The 20012-nt window shown below is 39.6% G+C and overlaps 1 protein-coding gene across 2 annotated transcripts in view; it reads right to left on the bottom strand.

The window, feature by feature from the left end:
• BTD (biotinidase) overlaps positions 1 to 20012 on the bottom strand; it is a 36076-nt gene that overhangs the window by 6874 nt on the left and 9190 nt on the right. The window contains exons 2-3 of one of the 2 annotated variants that reach the window (XM_063114511.1): positions 2250 to 2319; positions 478 to 742 (exon numbers count right to left, since the gene is read on the bottom strand). In XM_063114511.1, coding sequence (XP_062970581.1) covers positions 478 to 726 — 249 coding nt within the window. In that variant the 5' untranslated portion in view covers positions 727 to 742; positions 2250 to 2319. The remainder of the gene's footprint in view (positions 1 to 477; positions 743 to 2249; positions 2320 to 20012) is intronic. The other variant, XM_063114510.1, reaches the window with a different exon arrangement.

Below are 20012 nucleotides of genomic sequence, written 5' to 3'. Positions count from 1 at the left end.
TAGAATCTCTAGGGAACCTTAAAAATTTCCAATGCCCAGACCACACTCCATCCAGACCAATTACAAATGATGCTCTGGGGCCAAGGCACCGTATTTGTTTACAATTTGTAGGTGATTCCTGTGCACGGACCACGTTTGAGAACCAATGATCTAGCCAGCCCAGGCCTTCTCAAACTTGAAGTGCAAAAGCATCACCTGGGGATCTTGCTAAAATGCAGGTTCTAATTCGGGGGTGGGGGTGGGGCCAAGATTCTGCATTTCTAACAAACTCCCAGGTGCTGCTGATGCTGCTGGTCCACAGATACTCTGCGTAGCAAGACTCTAGCCAACTAACTCAACTCAGGTTTACTAGCTGGACTGACTTTCCAAAGGAATTGTAGGAAGCCTGGGGTTACCCAACAACTGACCATGGTTTAAAGTACAATTAGTTTTGTTCTATGAGAAAAGTTCAGGTGGTAACTGAGCAGCATTTCTTGCCTTTTTGGCTGCGGTCATCACTTGCTGTTCGTAGATGTCGAGGTTCTGGTTCATTAGCTCCAAGGCCTGCTTGCGGTTGGTGAGCGCCCGAGGGTCAGGACTCAAGATCGAATGGTGCTCGTACACGGCAGCCACATAATACTCAGCCTCGTGACACCCAGCCGTGCAATGCTCCCCGGCGCGGACTCCCAGGGCAGCCAAGTAACAGCCGCAGAGGAAAAGCGCAAGCTTACTGCTGGCTCCAAACATAATGCAGACCGTAAGTCTGGAATGTAATGGGGCAAGGGAAAAACAGCTGAGTAAAGAATCCTGCCAAGAATTTAACTTTCACAGCTGTGATTTATTACTCCCAGCAATTAAACTCACCCGCAGCGATACTGCAACTCAAAGAGTTTGTTTCATGTCCCTAATAAAAGAGTATGTGTTTCTCTCCAAACACGTAGCGAGCTACATTTACAATGGCTCACTGTGTTAACAGTCTGGTTTTAGAACACTTCCAAAACAGGCTCAGTGTTTGCCATGATTTTTTTACCCAGTGTTCAGCAAGACTGTAGTGCACCACTACTTGCTTTTTCTAGCTGTGCACTTGAGGTTTAAGCATATAAGCATGTTATAGTTCCACTCCACCTCTGCCCTCTATATGCGCAGACATGCTACAGGTCAGCTGTCTACACCAGCTATGCTGGTCATGATCCTCACAACACAGCCTGGCTCTCCTTACCATAAAAGCCTAATGCATTAAAATTCTCTCTGCATTTCTTTGGTTAGTAGTGAACGTAATGAATAACTCTCCCTTTGTCCGGCACAACATTCTTTATTTAGTGCCAAGAAACTGCTAACTTCTACTTAAATGCCAGAATCTACTCTCGGTTATGGACTGGCAAGAAGTTGTCTCCCGATCAAAGCACAGCTTTTTCCCCTCATTGAACTTGAGAGTTGCCATTGCAAGCCATCGCTTTCTCCACATTTGTGACTCCAAAACTCCTGCTCGAAAGCATATGCATTTAAAAATAAAATTCTAGGGCTGGCCCGTGGCTCACTCGGGAGAGTGTGGTGCTGATAACACCAAGGCCACAGGTTCGGATCCTATATAGGGAAGGCCGGTTGCTCACTGGCTGAGTGTGGTGCTGACAACACCAAGCCAAGGGTTAAGATCCCCTTATTGGTTGTCTTTTTAAAAAAAAGATAAAAATAAAATTCTTTTTTCAGTGATAAAATGCAATTTTCTAGAAAATAAGCTAGAATTTTCTAGAAAGTAAACAGCTTTAGAGCTCCTACCATAAGAGACTAGAAGTAAATGACACTTCTGTATGTGTCTGAGTGTTTTAGAGTGAATGGTACAATTCTGTCTTGAAAGTCGGCCCGGCCTCTCAGATGAAGCCCCCTCCCCTGGCACAGAGATTTACCAGGCGGTGTGCCAAAGTCAGGCCACCTGCCCTGTGGAGATGTGCTGGGCTGACCAACTGCCCAGAAATCTAGATTAAATCTCAAGATAACAAAGACATATTGACGAACCATATCCTTTAAAAAGAAAATGACACTCTGTCCAAGTCTCAACTCATAATTCCTGTGTTTGCCTTTCAAAACAAAACTTTCCAGGCTGAAAAGTTCTTTTTACTTTTTTTGTCAAAAGTTTCAGAAACAAACCGTAATTATTTTCAGCAACAGAATAAGGACTAGGGATGCTCATTCAGAACCCCTTGCAAAATTAAATATTTCTCAGAATGGGAAGCATTCTCCCACCATAACCCTGCCCCATTTCAAACTGTTACCTCTTTCCCCAGGGAATAAAGTATCATCCAAACACCAAGCCTCGGGATTTGTTCCCATTCATCTGGGACGCTGTAAACAATGTTTTAAGAACAAGAAGCCTTTCAGTGAACGGTCATGAGTTTTTGAGTAGAAACAAAAGTATAATTGATAAGCTTTCTTATCTGAATTTTGCCTCTAAAGACAAGTAATATTTAAATTTTAAATATGTCTCAAAAATCTATTTTCCATTCCATCTCTGGTTTCATAATGATGACAATGGGGAATAGTTTTGGGAGAGAACTTTCATCTTCAAAGTCACAGAAGCAGTATTTATAACGTATAAGGCAATGGCCTAAGAGGTGTGGAAACTGAGGCCACGTGGGGGAGGGATGTATGAACTGGTCCTGGGTAGAGGCATGTCAGGAGTTCCCAGGGCCAAGAGTGGCATTCACAGTATCCCCCTCTCTCAACTGAGGGCTGTGCACCCCCAATTTGAAGACACAACATTTATTTAAGTCAAAGGTACTTGCAATCCAGCAAAACAAGGATACTACGGAACCTGCAAGATGTCACATTTCTTTCTATTTTGAGAAAATAAAATTTATATTATTTACAAAGGGAGCCTGGTAGGAGAGCTGTAAGTGGCAATCATTTGTGCGTGAACAAAGGTAGATCAATAATAAAAGGTTATGCAGATTCAACCAGGTATTCATGCTTGAAAGAAGGAAAGCTTAATGAGGCAGGAGGGACTAAGTAATTACAATAAAAATAGATACAACCGTTTGCCCTTCCCAAAGAGTGGTGAAATAGGAGACATTTTAACCAAATTTGCAAGTGCTGGTTGCCTCTTTATTTGGCATGAGACACACCGTCTCAGGAAAAAAACAGAGTCCCAGACAAAGACTTCGAAGGGCTTAGCAGGCAGGAGGGCAGGGTGCTTGGTTAAGGTGGCAGGACTAGAGGAGCTGAGGCATCCCTAGACACTTGCCAGTGGTTACCAGGAGCTGGCTCACGACAGTATGCACAGGTAGACTGGGGTCAGGGGCTCCATGAGTGAGAAGCTCTGGAAGTCATGGGGTTCTGGCAAATTCAGCTACCAAGCCATCTTCAGTGCTGGCCAGGACCTGGGCCATAAAGAAAATGGTAACTAGAGGCCTGTGAGGGGCATCAGACATTGGAGACCCAACTGTAGGGAGGGCTGGCATGAATACATAACTGTGGTGCCAATGTGTGTGCCCTGTGGGTGCCCTGAACCCACCACAGCAGGGCCAGGAGGGCATTTGTTTCAGACGCCCATGCCACACCTGACTGTGAGCCAGACCAGGGTGCTGGTGTAGGGATGGCCCTCCCTTGCGGAGCTCACACTCTGGATGAGTGGAGAGACTGACCATAATCAAATACCTAGTATGTCAGATGGTGACAGGCACAAAGGAGAAATAGGCAGTGAAGGGGGTGGGAGGGCCCGGGGCTGTGTGGGTGACAAAGTGTGGTCAGGGAAGGCCTCAATGAGGAAGCACGTGGTTTCTGGGGAAGAGCCTTCCAGATGAGGGCCTGAAGTGCGAGCCTGCCTCGTGGGCTCAGGAGACAGCAAGGAGAGCCACGAGGCTGGAGCCAGGGAAAAAGGGAAAGTGGCAGGAAATGGGATCACAGAGGGAAAAACTGCAGAGAGCCGCCCACTGGCCTCCTAACGTCTCCCACATTCACCCTGTCCTCTTCCATTCTGGTCTTATCAGAGCAGCCCATGAGATCCAAGAAAGCCTGAGTCAACCATGGCACTGCTCTCAAAATCTCCCAGTGATTTCGTGCAAAATCAGTAAAAGCCAAAGTCCTAGGAAGGAAGCAGGAGACGGGAAATCACTGACTGGGGGTGGGGTGAGGGAACTGCTGCAGTGGCATCTGTAAGCAAGCGTCCTGATCTCTGAATGGCCCCGCAGGGGCTTCTCATGTCATAAGGAAAAGTGTTCCCCCAATACCAGTCCTGATCAAGGAGGAAAAGAAATCAACGTCTAAATTACATGGAAATCTGTTTTGTAGAAATTTGGTAACATGTCAATCACTAGATATTTTTACACACAAAGGACTTTTTTCCCACCTTGCTAAATGATTCATCGTGATAATTAGCTGTACTTCCTCCCTAGCCACGCTATTACAATAGGGTCTTTGGCAATAAAATGGAAGGATTATTATTAAGGCATTCTTAATAAGATAATTTCAGAGGCAGGGATATACATTTTAAAAATTTATATATAGACCTATTGATCTTTTTAATAAAAGATCTTGTCACTCTTGTCAGGGAAAATAACAGTGCCATGATTGGAAAGGAGTCAGGAAGAGTCGGCTGAAGAAATGTCACATCCTGTGGAGCAAAGCCTGAGGGACCCGCTAAGTCACTAGGAATCAGCGTAGTATGCTTTCTATATATAGCTGACAGAATGCCAAGAAAAACATTGTCAAGGTCCAAATAATTTTAAAACTATTCTCACGAATTTGGGATTCCTCACCTAAATTCTTTTACATAAGGAGGAAAGAATGTCTATCTCCACCTACTTTACATAATCTGAATTTAAAGAAACCATTAAAGAGACCTTATTTCCCAGGAAGTCTTAGAACTGCCTCTTGTTTTCTGGTTCTCCCATCTGAGTCTGCTAGTCATGAGCTTGTCCGTGACTGGCCACTGGATCAAGAAACTCCTCAATGGTTTTAGCTAGGACCACGTTGTTCCAAACCACCCACCACCAAGACTTCTGACATCGCAGTTGTAAAGGTCAAGTGTGAATAACTGTGAGTGGCAGCTGATTATGATGTCAAAATTCATGGCTGAACTTTAGCGAGTAAATCCTCTGAGTTGAACTGCTAAATTGTGATTCCAGTTATTATCTTCAACATAGAGAATGATATACAAAGTGTAACATTTGATTAGGGCCAATATCTGCTTCATTGATTACAATAATTTATTCTAGAAAACTAAATGAGCAAAATTTATCCTAGAAAACTAAATGAGCAATCAAAGGAACTTGACTCTTTAACCTAAATATCATCTAATTTTCATCTTTCTTTTTCTCAAATGGGAAATTAGCATCACAATTTAAGTCAAAATTTCTTTCTGAATTGCCCAAGTGTTTAATGCGTTCTCTTTTGGGGGCGGGGGTGGGGGGAGCAGCTGGCTGGTATGAGGATCTGAACCCATGACCTTGGTGTTATAAAGCTGTGCTCTAACCAAATGAGCTAGCCCGCCAGCCCCCCAGGTGTTTAATGTAGAAAGGCTTTTTTGCATGTGGTATTTGGATAAAAGTCAGTCTATTTGACTTTGACTATAGGGACATAAAGAACCCCAGCTGAGACTGATTCTACAGGTTTGCTACTGCCACCCTGTGGACAAACTGAGCTCTTTTTTTTTTTTTTTTTTTTGGCAGCAGTCCAGTAAGGGGATCCAAACCCTTGCCCTTGATGTTATAACACAGCGCTCTAACCAATGAAGCTAACCAGCCAGCCCCCAAATTGAATATCATTAACCTAAGTGGGTATTTGATCTTAAGTATCACAATAGTAGAGCAATTCTCAAGCAGTAAATGGTTATCTTTTTCCCTCTCCTCCTTTTCATATCTAATACTTCATCTATCTCTTTTACAGTGAAAAAATCAGAAAGCATTTTACTTGATTTTTCCAAGATTTGGGTTTCATGAAAGCTGTTTTTCATTCACCACACTCCCACAACGGTTGCATCTCTTATATTCACAAGTTCTAAATTTGCTGCAATGTCTCACAGCTGTACACTCCAGAGGATGTGACTGGAAGTAAAAAGTGATGCTGCCCACCCGTACTGTGACACAGCATTCTGTGTGAGGAAACATGATGAGTTAAGGGAACTACAGGGACATTTTGCATCAATGCCACAATGTATTTTACATGCAAAGTAAACCATTCTAACATCCATTATTTCTTTTTATCTTTCTGCCACATAAAGCAGTGAAAGCAGATGGTAAAATTACATTTTCATGGTGAGGAAAAAACTCCAGGACTAGTTAGTGATTAGAATGAGACTGGAAACCAGGTCTCCTGGCTTCTGGTCCAGTCCACCCAACACATGTTGAAGAACTGGGACAATTTACTGGTCAGACCTTCAAAGACCACTGTGGAGTCTTCGATGTAGCTGTGGGAGAAATAAATAGAAATTCCAAGACAGCACTTTCTGGGGGAGATTCTGCGTGATCAGACCAGAGAAGGGGTTCTCAAATGTACACAAGCCATCAGAGTCACCTGGAGGGCTTGAACACGTAGATCCCTGCACTCCATGCTCAGGAGTTTTGATTTACTAGGTCTGGCGTAGGGCCTGAGAATCTGCATTTTCTAACAAATTCCCATGGGATGCTGGTGCTCCTGGACCAGGTCACATCAGTATTACTAAAAGGCTATAAAGTCCTTTTAGAAAAGAAAATATGGGGCCGTGCCCATGGCGCACTCGGTAGAGTGCTGCGCTGGGAGCGCGGCGACGCTCCCGCCGCGGGTTCGGATCCTATATAGGACTGACCGGTGCACTCACTGGCTGAGTGCCGGTCACGAAAAAACGACAAAAAAAAAAAAAAAAAAAAAGAAAAGAAAATATGAACCAGAAATTTTATACTATGCCAAGCTGTGGTTGAAGTATAAAAATAACAAATAATAGGTTTGAAAATACAAGAAAGTAAGGAATATTATTCTCATCAGTCTTTCTTAAAAAAAAAAAATGCATAGAGGATAAACTTCTGGTAACCAAGAGGTGAATGGAAAAGCTATGGCAAGAGGTTTGGATATGAAATAAATATGAGAACTCAATAAAAGCCATATATGACAAACCCGCAGCTAACATCATACTGAACAGGGAAAAGCTTTCAGCTAAGAACTGGAACAGGACAAGGAAGCCCACTCTCATGACTTACTCAACATAGTAATACAAGTCCTGGCCCAAGCAATTAGGCAAGTGAAAAAAATAAAGGGCATCCCTACTGGAAAGGAAGAAGTCAAATTTTCCCTGTTTGCAAATGACATAATCTTATATACAAAAAAGCCTATAGATTCCACCAAAAAAACTCTGAGAAATAAAAAAAAATTCAGTAAAGTTTCAGTACAAAATCAACATACAAAAATCAGTAGCATTTTCTATACTTTAACAACAAACTAGCTGAAAAAGAAATCAAGAAAGCAATCCCATTTACAATAGCTAAAAAAACTTAAGTACCTAGGAATAAATTTAACCAAGAAGGTGAATGATCTCTACAAGGAAAACTATAAAACACTGATGAAAATAATTGAAGAGGACACAAAAAATAGACATCACATGTTCATGAATTGGAAGAACCAATATTGTTAAAATGACCATGCTACCTGATATGGTTTGAATGTTTGTCCTCTCCGAAGTTCATGTTCAAGCTTAATTCCCTATATGGTAATTAAAATGTGGGGCCTCTAAAAGTTGACTGGACCATGAGAGCTATGTCCTCATGAACAAATTAATCCATTCATGGATTAAGGGGTTAACAGATTAATGGGTTATCAAGGGAGTAGACCTGTGGCTTTACAAGGAGAGGAAGAGAGCACATGAATGTACTCTTACCACTCTTGCCATGTGATACCTTGTGCTGCCTTGGGACTCTGCAGAGAGTCCCCACCAGGAAGAAGGCCTTTACCAGATGCACCCCTCAACCTTTGGCCTCCAAAACTATAAGAAATAAATGTTGTTTCATTATAAATTATCCAGTTTCAGGTATTCTCTTATAAGTGACAGAAAACTGACTAATATACTACCCAAAGGGATCTACAGATTCAATGCAATCCCTATGAAAATTCCAATGCCATTCCTCCAGAAATAGAAAAAACAATCCTAAAATTCATATGAAACCACAAAAGACCCTGAATAGCCAAAGAAATCCAGAGTAAAAAGAACAAAGCTGGAGGCATCACAATATCTGACTTCAAATTACACTACAAAGCTATAGTAATTAAAACAGCATAGTACCGGCACAAAAACACCCAGACCAGTGGAACAGAATGGAGAACCCAGAAGTAAATCCATGTATTTATGGCCAACTAATTTTTTATAAAGGCAATAGAACATACACTGCAGAAAGTACAATCTGTTCAGTAAATGGTGCTGGGAAAACTGGATATCCATATGAAGAAGAATAAAACTAGACCCTTCTCCCTCACCATATACAAAAATCAACTCAAAATGGATTAAAGACCTAAATTTAGGACCCCAAACTATGAAACCTACTAGAAAAAAACATAGTGGAAATGCTTCAGAACATTGGTATAGGCAAAGGCTTTATGGATAATACCTCAAAGGCATAGGCAACAAAAGCAAAAACAGAAGGTGGATTACATCAAACTAAAAAACTTCTACATAGCAAAGGAAACAATCAACAGAATGAAGACACAACCTGCAGAAAGGGAGAAAATATCTTCAAACTATTCATCTGACAAGGGATTAATATTTAGAATATACAAGGAACTAAAACAACTCAACAGCAGAAAAACAAATTTTTTTTTTTTTTTTTTTTGTCTTTTTTGTGACTGGCACTCAGCCAGTGAGTGCACCGGCCATTCCCATATAGGATCTGAACCCGCGGCGGGAGCGTCGCTGCGCTCCCAGTGCCGCACTCTCCCGAGTACGCCACGGGCTCGACCCAAAACAAATAATTTCAATTAAAAAAAGGGCAAATGATCTGAACAGACATTTCTCAAAAGAAGATATGCAAATGGCCAACAAGTATATGAAAAAATATTCAACAACATTAATCATCTGGGAAATGCAAATCAAAACCACAATGAGATATCATCTCACCCCAGTTAGAAAGGCTATAATCAAAAAAGACAAAAAATAAATGCTGGCAAGGATAGGGAGAAAGGGAAGCTCTCGTACACTATTGGTGGGAATACAAATTAGTTCAGCCATTATGGAAAAGTGTAGAGTTTCTCAGAAAACTATAAATAGAATTACTATATAATCCAGCAATCCCTCTGCTGGGTATATATCCAAAGGAAAGGAAATCAGTATGTTGAAAACATATCTACACTCCCATGTTTATTTCAGTACTATTCACAATAGCCAAGATATGGAATCAACTTAAGGTGGTGTTATAACACCAAGGTCAAGGGTTCAGATCTCTGTACTGGCCAGCCACCCCCCCCCAAAAAAAAAACCTAAGTGTTAGTCCACAAATGAATGGATTAAAAAAAAAAAAAGTGGTATATACACAGAATGGAATACTACTCATCCATAAAAAGAATAAAATCCTGTCATTTATGCAACACGGAGAGCCTGGAGGACACTACGTTAAGTGAAACAAGCCAGGAACAGTAAGATAAATATTGTGAGTTCTCACTCATATGTGGAAGCTTAAAAAGTTGATCTCAGAGAAGCAGAGAGTAGAACAGTGGTTACTAGAGGCTGGGAAGGGTGGGGGGCGGAGGATAGGGAGAGGCTGGTTAATGGATACAAACAGCTAGATAGGAAGCCTAAGTTCTAGTGTTCTATAGCACTGTAGAGTGACTATAGTTAACAATAATTTATTATTTAATTTCAAATAGCTAGAAGAGGGAATTTTGAATGTTCCTAACACAAAGAAATGATAAATGTTTGAGGTGATGAATACGCTAATTACCCTGACGTGATCATTACACATTGTATACATGTATTGGAATATCACACTGTACCCCATAAATATGTACAATTATTGTGTCGATTTAAAATATTAATAAAGTAAATTTTAAAAATAACTAATAAAATAAATACAAGGATTATGTTTGCAGAACGAAATGCAAATGTTATGAAGTCTGGCAATGTAGAAATTATACAACAAATAAAAGGTGGCCAGAGGGAGATAAAGAGTAGCATAGTGCTCAAGAAAGCAGAGGAAGGAAAAAAAGTGGAAATTAAATTAGAAAACAGAAAAATACTAGAATAAATAAGTCAAAGAAGTTGTTGCTAAAAAAAAAAAGACATAGATAAATCATTGGCTAACCTAATTTAAAAAAAAGAGAAGCAAATATACAAAATAAGCTATAATAAAAAGGAAATATCTACAAATGCAGAAGAAATTAAAAGAGTAATAAATAACCTCATTCAATTCTATATTGATAAACTTGAAAATTTAGATAAAATGAATAACTTCCTAGAAAAACGGATTTTATCAAAACTTCAGATAACAGAGAAAACTGAACCAAACCAATAATCACAGAAGAAATAAAATTATCAAACAACTATTTCCTCCCATCCTCCACCCTCAAAACAGGCCCAGATAGTTTTTAGAGGAATTCTTTCTAATATTAGAGGAATTCTTTCTAATATAAAGGAGTAAACAATCCCAACACTACTTAATGTGTCCCAGAATATAGTAAAAAAAGAAAGATATTGTCTTGAAGTGACAAAGTTCTGATTTAAAAAGCTGACAAAGGCAGGAGCTCCATGATGTAATGCAGGACCCAGGATCCTTCTCTTTTCGTGCTTCACTGTCCTTAGCACGCAGCTTCCATCTTCAGGGTCACCTTGTGGTTGCAAGATGACTGCTACAACACCAGTTACCAGGCTGTACAGAAGAGCAGGAAGGTATCTGCCAGCTTCATCAGCTTTCCAAAAAGCCCTACTCAGTGACGTCCATTTAAATTGCTTTGGCCCACGTGGGACAGATGACCACTCCTAGCTACAAGGAAGGCCAGACAATGTAAGCAACATTACCATCTTGAATAAAATCAGGATTTTGCTAAATAAAATACAGGAAGCCCAGTTAAATTTGAACTTCGGATAAATAAGTATGTTGAAACTTATTTCTACTAAAAAGTTATTCACTGTTCATCTGAAATTCAAATTTCACTGGGAGTCTTGGGTATCTTGCTTTTTGTTTTCTAAACCTGATAACACTACCTAAAAGTGAGCAAGTAACCATAACCCTGACTTTTATAGTTATCAGTTTTTTGGGGTTTTTTTTTTTGGCAGCTAGCTGGTACAGGGATCTGAACCCTTCACCTTGGTGTTATAATACCATGCTCTAGCCAACTGAGCTAACTGGCCAGCCCTCTGTTTTTTAAAATAGCTTTATCACCCAATGTCCATCCATAGACATTACAATTTGGTTGTGCCCATTAAAAAATTAATATATCTTTTAGGGCCGACCCGTGGCTCACTTGTGGGAGTGTGGTGCTGATAACACCAAGGCCACGGGTTCGGATCCTGTATAGGGATGGCTGGTTGGCTCACTTGGGAGAGCGTGGTGCTGACAACACCAAGTCAAGGGTTAAGATCCCCTTACCAGTTATCTTAAAAAAAAATTTAAAAAAAAATATATATATATCTTCTAAGTCTCTTTTAATCTATAGGTTCCTTCCCTGTACTGGCCAGCCACCACCAAATAAATAAATAAATAAATAATATATAAAAATAAATAAATCTTCCATCCCTTCTATTTCCTTAAAACTAATACAAACAAGATGGCTTCAAAAGAACAAAGTAGATGGACTACTTGTCCTACCAACATCAACTTATTTTAAAAATACAGAAATTGATAGTGTGGGATTGGTGTTGGGGTAGGAAAAGAACAGAAAGCCCAGAAACAGACCACAGATATGGGGGGAACTTGATATATGACAGATGTCACATTGTGTATCACTGTGATAAGAATGAACTATTCTATAAATGGTTCTCGGACGAATGGATGTTATAGTAAATTGGCTACAAAAATGGCTGGCAATTATTCTCCTTGCTGTACCCGTGTTTCATTATCATGTAACTTTCATGCCTTTAACTCAGAGTCTGAGCCCAGCCATGTAACCTGCTTTGGCTAATGGGATGTTAGCAAACATGACACACAAAGGCTTGCACAAGGGGGCATGTGCCCTTTTCTGACCTGCTGCCATCATGTGAAGAAGCCCTGGTAGCCTGCTGACTGATGAGGGATATGCGGCTCAGTGGCAATAAGCCTGCCACCCCAGTGGACAACATTTCAACCTCCAGTGGCAGAGCGACCTGGCTGCTGCAGTTCTAGGTCTCCCATAGTGCTCTCTGTTGCAGTTCTAGGTCTCCCTGGCATGAAAATGCAGACCAAAAGTCAAGGGCTTGCCAGCCCAAGCCAAGGGCAGGAATCCAACCCTTTTCTAGGTCACAGAGTACCTGGGAATAACTCCAAGTGCCTGTCAACTGGCAACTGACCACAGAGCCATGAGTGAATGCAGTTGAGCCCAGCCTCACAGGTGTATAAGTTAAATAAATGGTGGTGGCTTTAAGCCACTAAATTTCAGGATGGTTAATTACACAGAAAATCTAATTTATATATATATACACTATATATATTTATATATTTATATTTATATATTTTATAATATATATATAGCTGGATTCCTACCTCCCATCATATATGAAAATTAATTCCAGGTAGAGACGTAAATATGAAAAATAAAACTTTAAACTTTTTTTTTTGGTAGTTGGCCAGTATGGTGATCTGAACCCTTGACCTTGGTGTTATCAACGCCGTGCTCTAAGCATCTGAGATAACTGGCCAGCCCCTAAACTTTTTGTACAGGAAAAAAATCTTCATAACCTCAGGTTACAGAAAGTTTTCTTAAGGAAGACACAAAAGTATAAAACATAAAGGAAAAGAATTGTCAAATGTGACTATTAAAAAAACACTTTATCCCTCAAAAGTAAGTATAAACAAAGTTAAGAGACAAAGGATTAGCATTCAGAATACATAAAGAACATCTACAAATCAATAAGAAAAAGATAATCCAATAAAGAAATGGGTAACAGATGTAAACAGGTAAATTCACGGAAAAAGAAACCCACATGGCCAATATGGATATGCAAACATAACTTAGCCTCATTAGTAGTTAGGGAAATGGAAGTGAGAAGCCATTACACAGTGATCAGATTGTCACAAATTTGTAAAGCTCCACAATGAGGATGTGGAGAAAGGGGAGATCTCATACACCGATGTTGGGAGTATAAATTAGTACAATGACTTTGGAGATCAATTTGGCAACCTCTAGCAAAAGTGATGAACAACACCCCCCTCCCAAACTTACACACATGTGTACAAGGAGGAGACCTGCAACAATGTTTAGAGCACACTTTTTATACACTGAACAGCTGAAAATGATGACAATGTCCACCATCTAAAGAACGGATAACGTGAGTATTATAAACACCAATTTCAAGTTAGTGGGTACCTCTGTGGGATGGGGAAGGACAGGTAACAGGGAAGGGACACACAGGAGGCTTCACTGAATTTGTAATGTTGTATTTCTAAAGCTGGGGGCTGGTACATGGGTGTGAATTAATCTCTGTTCCTATTCATGTGTCTGAAAGATGTCATAAATGTTAAATGTACTTTAGAAAGTGAATAAAACAATAAATCACAGCTAATCTCTGAAGAGGAACGCAAAGGTTACGGTGCAAAAAGAAGTGTGAAAGCTTACGCTCTTCATCATAATGCTGTCACTCACAGGGTTGCACCCAAGTTCAACCCCACGTGCTGGGAAGCACTCAGGGATTTCGCCCTGGAGAGGATGCTTTGTTTTGCTGACACAGAGAACAGGTGAAGAGCAGAGCAAAGCGATAGGGTACAATTAAAAAAGCTAAAGCGAGGGGATGTAATCAATGTTAACAGTAGAACAGAAGTAACAAATGAAAACAGAAAACATTTCAATACTGGTACCATACTTATTTCATGGGTGATAGCTGCCCCTCTACCCTGTGGGCCAACCCCAAGTGTGGAGTTCTATCATATTGAGGAAAACGTACTATATTATTATTTCTAAGCTATTTGAGATAAATCTCTCATGTCCTCACAGCACAACATATAGTTGTCACCATTTCCTGGTGCATTTTACACAAGTAAACATCCTTGTCGGTAACGTAATGACAGCTGATGTCAAACTATCCCAAATTTGCTTTTAAAAAAGCCCATAATGGAAGAACACAAAGCTGAAACAAGGAGACAGCTTTCTTTCAGTTTTCTTCCTATAGTGCTCCTTGCTCCAGTTAAAGATCTTCCTGGCATTAAAATGCAGACCAAAAGTAAAGGGTTTGCCAGCCCAAGCTAAGGGCAGGAATCCAACCTTCCTCTAGGTCAGAGTATCTGGGAAAAACTCCCAGTGCCTGTCAACTGGCAAAAGGCACTGAGAGCATTTATTATCAAGTTATTATTAATATTAATTCCTGACAGCTTGATAATAAAGTTGCTTTAAGCCTATCTCTGAGCTTTGGTACTTTGCTGTCTGTAAATTTAATGAGAAGCAAACAAAACCAATTTAACCGGTTTTATTCAAAGAATCATTTCATTATTTCATTTCCTGCTCTATATTGACATATCACCTACAGCACATTTCCTGCTGTACAGTTTTCAGTGTTGCTTTTAAAACTAGTGTTCTATGTAGATTTCCTTTCTATTTGTTTCTGGCTTTTTGTTTGTTTTTATGATAGTTTCATTTTTAGCCATTCTACAATGTATCACAAATAACCCTAATTCATTTCTTCATTTGATAACTAAACAGTTCATATTTTGATAAAACATGTCTGTGAGAATATTTCTCACAGATTCAGCTAGTGTTATACCTTAACAAGGATTCTTAGTGTCCTAGTTAAGACTACTGAAATTAAAATGTACTATCACAAAACAAACAAACAAAATATACTATCACAGTTTTGGGCTTTAGGAGTTACTGCCTGTAGAAGCTGCAATCTTTAGAGAGTATACTTTCTCCAGGCACTATATTTGCAACTCTTACTAAGTTACCTGGTTGCTTGGACAGAAGGAAGAAAGCCACCAAATTGCTTTCTCATCTCAAACCCAGAACCCACAAAGAGTAATTGGTATGCAGACTCTTTGATGACTGGCTCTGCTTTTTGGAGAGCACATTACTGATATTTTAGCCTTTTCTTTTAAAAAAAATTAGATTTATTCCTCCTTTGACCTCCTCCCACCAATAAATAAATAAATACACGAAAACAAATAAAATTTCAATTAAAATATCTAACAAATAAAATTCCATGCCTATTGCCAATGAAAATAATAAAGAATGTGGTTAATGCTTGCAAAGTCCACACCAAGGGCCTTGGATAAATTAGGAAGGAATCCTGGAATCCTGGAATCCTGTATTTACAACTGGATTGAAGAGGAATTGTTCCTTAGCTTTATTAATCCTGGGGCAAGGACTGAAATCAGTTCTGCTGAATCATCAGACCCAAGTTAACAGTGGAACGCTGCATAGCCAACTGGAAGGTGGAAAGGTAAAAGCAAGCTTAAACAACCACCACTGGCTTTTCTCTGTTACATGGCAGAATCCACCCTGTCGAGAATTTATCCTTTGTAAAACTACATCTAAATTCTGGGGATTTGTTCCAATTCAGAGTTCAGTTCTTAACACAATTCATACTGAGTGGTTCTGTCAGTGATTCTTTTGACACAGAAGTAGATGCAAGGTCCTGTGAACTGATTAAGTACCATCTACACAGCTTGTGTTATCAATGTCAAACCAGCCTTGAGCCTGTAAATCCAAATTAATCAACAGTATTGCGGTGGTAACAGGCAATCATACATTTAATTTAGGCCTCCAGCATGAGGACAGAGTTAGTGGTTCTCAACTTGGAGCTGCAAATCAAAATCAGGTAGCAGCTTTAAAATACAGATGCCTGACTTGTCCTAAAACGCTAATTTGGAAGATCTAGGGTAGGGTCCAAGCAATGAAAAAGCTTTCCAAGTGATTCTGATGCAATGGGGGCAGAGACTGTCACACAGATACTGATATAAATAATACCACATGGTGGGGATGGGGTGGGGTCCATGCTTCTTAAACAGGGACAGGAGGCAGTTGTGCCAAGGACTATTCAAAGCACACAAAGAATGTTTTACATCTTTCTGGAATATCAATTTTACTTGACAGAGAAGCAGTTTAAAATGTCATTTTTATTTTGGGTGGTGGTTACATAGATATATAAAACTGTCAAAACTCATCTAACTGACATTTAAGATCTGTGTATCTAACTGAATATTATACCTCAATAAATTGTCATTTTTATATTAAAATATGGATACATTCTGGAGTAGAATGCAAAAGCTGCATTTACTTTTTAAATGAACTGAGACTTCAAAGAAATCTCCCTTTTAGGTGGGCCCCCCTATCCAGGGAAGCAACATTTTACCTTCCTCTGCTTGGAGTGGGATGAGGGATTGAAACGAAGGAGGAAGACCTTTCGAAATGGCCTAGGACTAGTTTGAAATTCTCTGGGTTTAGAAATCCCTTCACTTCCAATGCTTCTCATTCATTTCACTCCCCATGACCTGTTCTCCTCTTGTCTTTTTATTGTCCACCTACCACGGGTCTTTTGCTTAAGAAGACTCCAAATTCACAAAAAATTTAAGTTCCATTCTTTGTATGATTGGAGATTTTATGTTTACTGTTACTGAGCAAATGGTCTAATGACTTTGAGGTGGTAGCCTCAGAAATCACACACTGCAAGCATCTTTTCACTCAAAAATGTTTTAAAAGGCTATCGGGTGCAGGGGCTGGTTACAGGTAGGGACTAAATCTAAGAATTATGAAAAGCCATATTTCCTGACTTTGCAAAGATAATAATGGAGAGTAATGTGGGTTAGTAATAAGGGCTAGAGAAAACAGTGCTCAAGGTTTAAGGGCTCATCTTATCTGTTGTGCCTAAGGGCTGAACAGTGGATAGGGAACAGGATTCAGAGTCTGAAGCATGGTCTGGGACCAATGGCTCTGTGCAAGTTATTTTTATCTCTTGCTGGGAATCTCTGTGTCCTCATGTATAAAACAGAAGTAAAGAGTACATATCTTTGATAACCAAAAAATCTATCCTTGGGCTGGCTGGTTAGCTCAGTTGGTTAGAATGTGGTGTTAAAACACCAACGTCAAGGATTTGGATCCCTATACTGGCCAGTCGCACACTCCCCACCCACCCACCCCCACCACCAAAAAAAGAATCTGCCCTGATCAGGTGGTCAACTAAACTATAGTGCCTTGGGAGATCTGGGATAGGTCAGTAACCACGTCTACCTGTCCTGAAAAATGTTTATCATGAGACCATTTCACTTAAAAGCACCTAAATGGCTCCAGAAAGCCATAAAATAACGTAATGGTAAACCTTATCCTAGAACCCTGCATGTAGGATGTAACCTAATAACAATCTCCAAATCTATATGTCATGTACAACCAATAGAAAAACTATGAAGAGCTGGCCGGTTAGCTCAGTTGGTTAGAGCACAGCTTTATCCCCAGATGGGCCAGCCACCAAAAAAAAAAAAAAAATCTTAGCCAATTGAAAAACTGATGAAGTGGTTAGGAGGGCTGTCCTTCTACCTCTCTTCTTTGATTTCTTCCCCTTCTTGTGATTATAAAATGCTAAGCTCTGTTGGCCTTCTTTGGAACATATTTTTCAGGATGACCTGACCTATGTTTCTCCCTGGTTGCAATCGTCATATTGGCTCAACAACTTCTTGCTATGTGTATTTATTTGGCCTCAGTTTCTTTTTAAGTCAACATCTTGGTGACCATAAACAGGGACTCCAGAACAACTCCCTTGACCGCTCAGTGTTTGCTCTTGAGTTCAAGCTTCTGTACTGGCAAAATAAAGGGGGTCCATTGTGGCCTCTGATTCCAGGGGCTTCTCTGGTGCAGAAGGGGTGAGTTTCTCCTGGATTCTAGATCTCCCTCCTTTTGGTTGAGATAAGAGGATCTATTGAGCTGTTTTTTTTTCCCCCAACCCTCTATTTTCCCTTTGAGAATGAGGGTTTCCGTCTTATGCATGGGGGTTTCAGGTAAAGGTACTGCTAATTTCCACTCTCCCTGCACAGTGGGAGATTCTAGGTTATGGTTTAGCAGCTGTCTCTGTTTTTGGATAGGAGGATGGGGAAAAGGGGAATTCTGTCATTCCAATTTCTGCCACTAGGTGGGCCTATTGGGTAACAGTGTTGACAGATGGTGCCGGTTGTATTTCAGTTTTTCGGATGAGGGAAAATTACATAGCATGCTTTGAAATAACAGCTGTTTCTTATGGTGTTTTATTTTGCAAATACTTAAAAATGGGCCCATATAATTCAAGGTGACCTCAAAATTACAATGGCAAAACATGTATACTTTAAAATTAATTGGTTGTGTAGGGCTGGCCCGTGGCTCACTTGGGAGAGTGTGGTGCTGACAACACCAAGTCAAGGGTTAAGATCCCCTTACCGGTCATCTTTAAAAAAATAAATAAAAATAAATTGGTTGTGTTAAAAAAAATAAAAATAAATTAAAAAATATATATATATATACACACACACACACTTTTTAGAGAGCTCTCATCTTAAACAGTGGCCTGATAGGTATCTATGGAAAAAAAATTAACAGCCTTTTAAACAAAGATTACATTTGAAATAAAGTTCTTTACACCTGCCACAAAAATTCCTTTAACTTATGAAATACTTATAAAAATTAATTTAAATTAGTTTTAAAATTATGAATCTTAACCTTTTGCGGTACACATATATGATCCTTCCACCCCCACAGACAGCTTTTGATTTCCTGTTTATCCTACCAATAATTTTGATTTTTCATCTATAGGGACACACAGGAACTTTATGTACAAATGTTCAGCTAAGAAGCAAGCATATTAGAGTGAACTAGACTAAAGCCATGTTGGGACCTAAAAACCACCTACGCTTTAGAAAAATTTTAAAAGACACAGTTCTTTTTCTTAGCATGCACTTCTCTGAGTTTCCTCTCTTCCCATGTTTACTTCATATTTTAAACCTTGGTTTTGGGGCAGGATGACATTATTGGCATAAATGTAAAGTTGTTTTCCAGTCAGCCTGGAGCTACAGACTTGCTATGAGGCGTATACCATCCAGACCCTGAAAAACTGAGAAAGACATCAATAAAGGTATGCTGATTCTACCCCAAAGCAAATCAAAATCATGCAGGACCCTAAGATAACACCAAGAACATGAACAGAACCCATATGGAGCCTTTGTGAGATTTTGCACCTGGCTGTTTACACAGAGCCCCCATAGCTCACATCTCCCTCCCTCCTGCTTTCCACTTCCCCCTTCTGACCTCAAAAAAATCCTCAGTTAAGTTGAGAATATGAAATAGGTTAGCCTACCATCTCCTCAGGTTACTACTGGTCCTGAATAAAGCTGCCTTCCTTTTTTACCAACATTTGACTTATGAGTCATTTGTTTGTTTGGTGGCGGGCAGACAGACATGAGTTTGGTAACAAGCTGAGAACCTAGAAATTATGGCCAAACAAAAACATGTGTTACACCCATTTACAGTTAAGGAAACTTCTAAACTTTCCTCTTCAAGTTGTCAATAAAAAGAGTCTAGGTGGTGGAAGGATATAAAATTCTTATTTGTTTTGGATTTTGAGGCATTTGTTCAAATATACTTTTAATTTAAAATTTGGTTTATAATATGTTAAAAACTTCTGTTGTTTAATTTCTCTCCTGAGCTAAATAAATAGGAACATTTGCAGCTAGTGTACTGTCCATTGCCAGCTCTCAGGGCCTTGTTTTTGGGAGTGGTGCTGGATCCTGAGAGGGCTTCTTTACACCTCTTTGGTTTTATATTAGTCTCTTGGTAGCTACCTTAAAATTTAAAAACCAAAAATATATACTGTTTGTTCTGACTAGAAAAACATATATATATAGATTTAAAAGAAATGTTTTTAGAGATCTATGATTAAATCTGGCTTAATTAAAAGCCAATAATTCAAGCTATAATATTTATTTTTTCAGCCAACTAAACCTTTTCTT

This window comes from Cynocephalus volans, chromosome 11, assembly GCF_027409185.1.
Source record: "Cynocephalus volans isolate mCynVol1 chromosome 11, mCynVol1.pri, whole genome shotgun sequence".
Classification (NCBI taxonomy): Eukaryota; Metazoa; Chordata; class Mammalia; order Dermoptera; family Cynocephalidae; genus Cynocephalus; species Cynocephalus volans.
This window is presented reverse-complemented; position numbering and strand designations above follow the sequence as displayed.